This window comes from Myotis daubentonii, assembly GCF_963259705.1.
Source record: "Myotis daubentonii chromosome 1 unlocalized genomic scaffold, mMyoDau2.1 SUPER_1_unloc_1, whole genome shotgun sequence".
Lineage (NCBI taxonomy): Eukaryota > Metazoa > Chordata > Mammalia > Chiroptera > Vespertilionidae > Myotis > Myotis daubentonii.
The window spans coordinates 636,083-638,335 of record NW_026775446.1 but is presented as its reverse complement, the minus strand read 5'-3'; the positions used below and the strand labels follow the sequence as shown (position 1 = coordinate 638,335).

General features: G+C 46.6%; 1 protein-coding gene across 1 annotated transcript; it reads left to right on the top strand.

Moving 5' to 3' along the window:
- Positions 1–391: 391 nt before the first annotated feature.
- On the top strand, positions 392–1,724 carry LOC132225713 (protein p13 MTCP-1-like). The gene is made up of 2 exons (XM_059680717.1): positions 392–427; positions 1,422–1,724. The coding sequence occupies exons 1-2, from the start codon at positions 392–394 to the stop codon at positions 1,722–1,724; spliced, it is 339 nt and encodes a 112-aa protein (XP_059536700.1).
- The last annotated feature ends 529 nt before the right edge of the window (positions 1,725–2,253 follow it).

Genomic DNA, 2,253 nt, shown 5'->3' with positions numbered 1-2,253 from the left:
CAATGGACAATCACCTTACCACTTGCAAGATCCTTATCAAATTGGACTGTGCCTTTGTCACGGAGAGAACTTCTCCAGCCCCGCCCCCTGACCTCTTTGCTCTCTTTGGCCTCTCCTTCCTTATAAAAGCCTCTGCCTGCACTGAGATATGCAGATGAGTTTTGGAATGAGCTTCCCCCATCTTGTCATGTTGCCGGCACCTGAATAAACCTCTTTCTATCCTGACGACCACATGTCTCCGGAACTGGTTTCTGGGGTGTGAGTCAGGGGTACCTTGTTTTTCTGGACTCATTCCTGGTACATGGATTCCTGGGAATATGTGTATCATGGTCATATTCTTTCTTCTACAGGTTACAGGGTAAGCAGAGACCAGTCACAGAGGAAAGGAGCGATGAACAGTGCTTTGCCTTCAGAGCAAGAAGAACAGGTAAGAAAAAGATGGATGGGAGGAGGTGGAGGAAGGATTGGGAATGGAGTCTGATCTGAGTGAGGAATTTGGACTTTGTGTACTGCAGTGACTTTAGCAGCAAAACCATACAGCTCTTGCCAAGAGCATGGCTGAGGTTTGGGGAAGGGAGAGATCATTCTATAAGTGACGTTATGAGACTTCAGGAGTCATACATGCTCTTTCGCCTGTCACTTTGCTTCCTGTTTGCCCGATCAGCTATCCCAGGTTTCTGTCTGTCCCTGAATAATTTGGTCTTGCCTCTCTCACCAGCACCTGAGAAGCAAGACATCTGTTAAGAAGCCCACCTGGACGCTGACATTAGCTTTGTCCCTCTGCCGGCTGTTAAAGTTAAAGCATATTATTTGCATATTATTTGCATGGGGTGGGTTGTTCTATGGTTTGTGAGTTTCCTCTGAGATGATCAGAAATGAGGTGGTGTTCTCACGATAAAAAGAAAAGTGGAACAAACTACAAAGTTATAACTAAGAAAAAAGGAAAAGAAAAGAATAGAAAAGAAAAGAAATGTAAAGGATTATCTGTCATTATTGATCTTTCTCTTTTCTCCCTCTCCCTTCCTCTCTGAAATCAGTAAAACTATATGAATAAAAATGAAAGAATATTCACGGCACAGTAAAGTAGAGCATTGAGTCAATCAGTATAATAAAAGGCTAATATGTAAATCGATCAAATGGCAGAACAACTGGTCCCAATGACACACACTGACCACTGGGGGCAGATGCACATGCAGGAGCTGTTCACCAGTGGTCAGTGTGCTCCCACAGGGGGAGCACCGCTCAGCCAAAAGCCGTAAAACCATAAAGATAAAAGCGAGGTAAAATGAGTTTGGAGACACCATCCCCTGTCTTTCGCTTCCAGGACCAAAGTAGCGAGAGGCTCTGAGAAGCTGTGGCTGTTGCTTCTTGGACCACGGAGGGGTCATGGCCTTCTCAAGTCGAAGGTGCACCTCACCTAGCACCCCATCAACCTGGATATCTGTGGGCCCTCACTGTATGAGGATGACAACCATCGCACATGGCTGCATCTCGACATGGAGACAGGAGGTGACCTACAAGTAGAGTTGTGCCAGGTCGACTACCCCAGTGAGCATAACACACTCACCACCAGCCCACTGACCTCAAGCACCATGCCTTCGTGGTGGGAGCTCCACCTTGGTATCCAGTACCTGGATTTCATGGGCTGGTTCTGGCGCATCGTGCACCACGTCAAGGAGAATGGAGTGGAGAAAATGATCCTTGAGCTGATGGAAGACTCATAGGACACGTGATGGGGCCCATGGCTCTTGTCCACCTGAGCCCCAGTCCTGCTGGCATTCCGGTGGGATGTGTATAGTTCTGTACACCTTTTTACTAAGCTCTGTTGTTCTTTCTGCCACCACCTGGGTGCGAGGGTGTATTGATGTCTCTCTCTCTCTCATTTTCTTCATGTTCTTATTATTCTTGTTGTTCTTGTTCTAGTTCTTCTTCTTCTTCTTCTTCTTCTTCTTCTTCTTCTTCTTCTTCTTCTTCTTCTTCTTCTTCTCCTTTCTCTCTCTCTCTGTCTCTTTCTCTCTCTCTCTCTCTCTGTCTATCTCCATCTCTCTCACATCAATAAAAGCATTTTGAGTCAAGCTGGTGTTTCTCAGTGGTTGAGGGATGACCTATGAACCAATGAGCCCTAGCTTGTTTGACTCAGTGGGGAGAGGGTTGGACTGTGGACTCTGGGAGGTCCCAGTTTCAATTCTGGTCAAGGGCACATGCTCTGGTTGTGGGCTCAATCCCAGTAGGCACCTGATGTATGATTCTCTC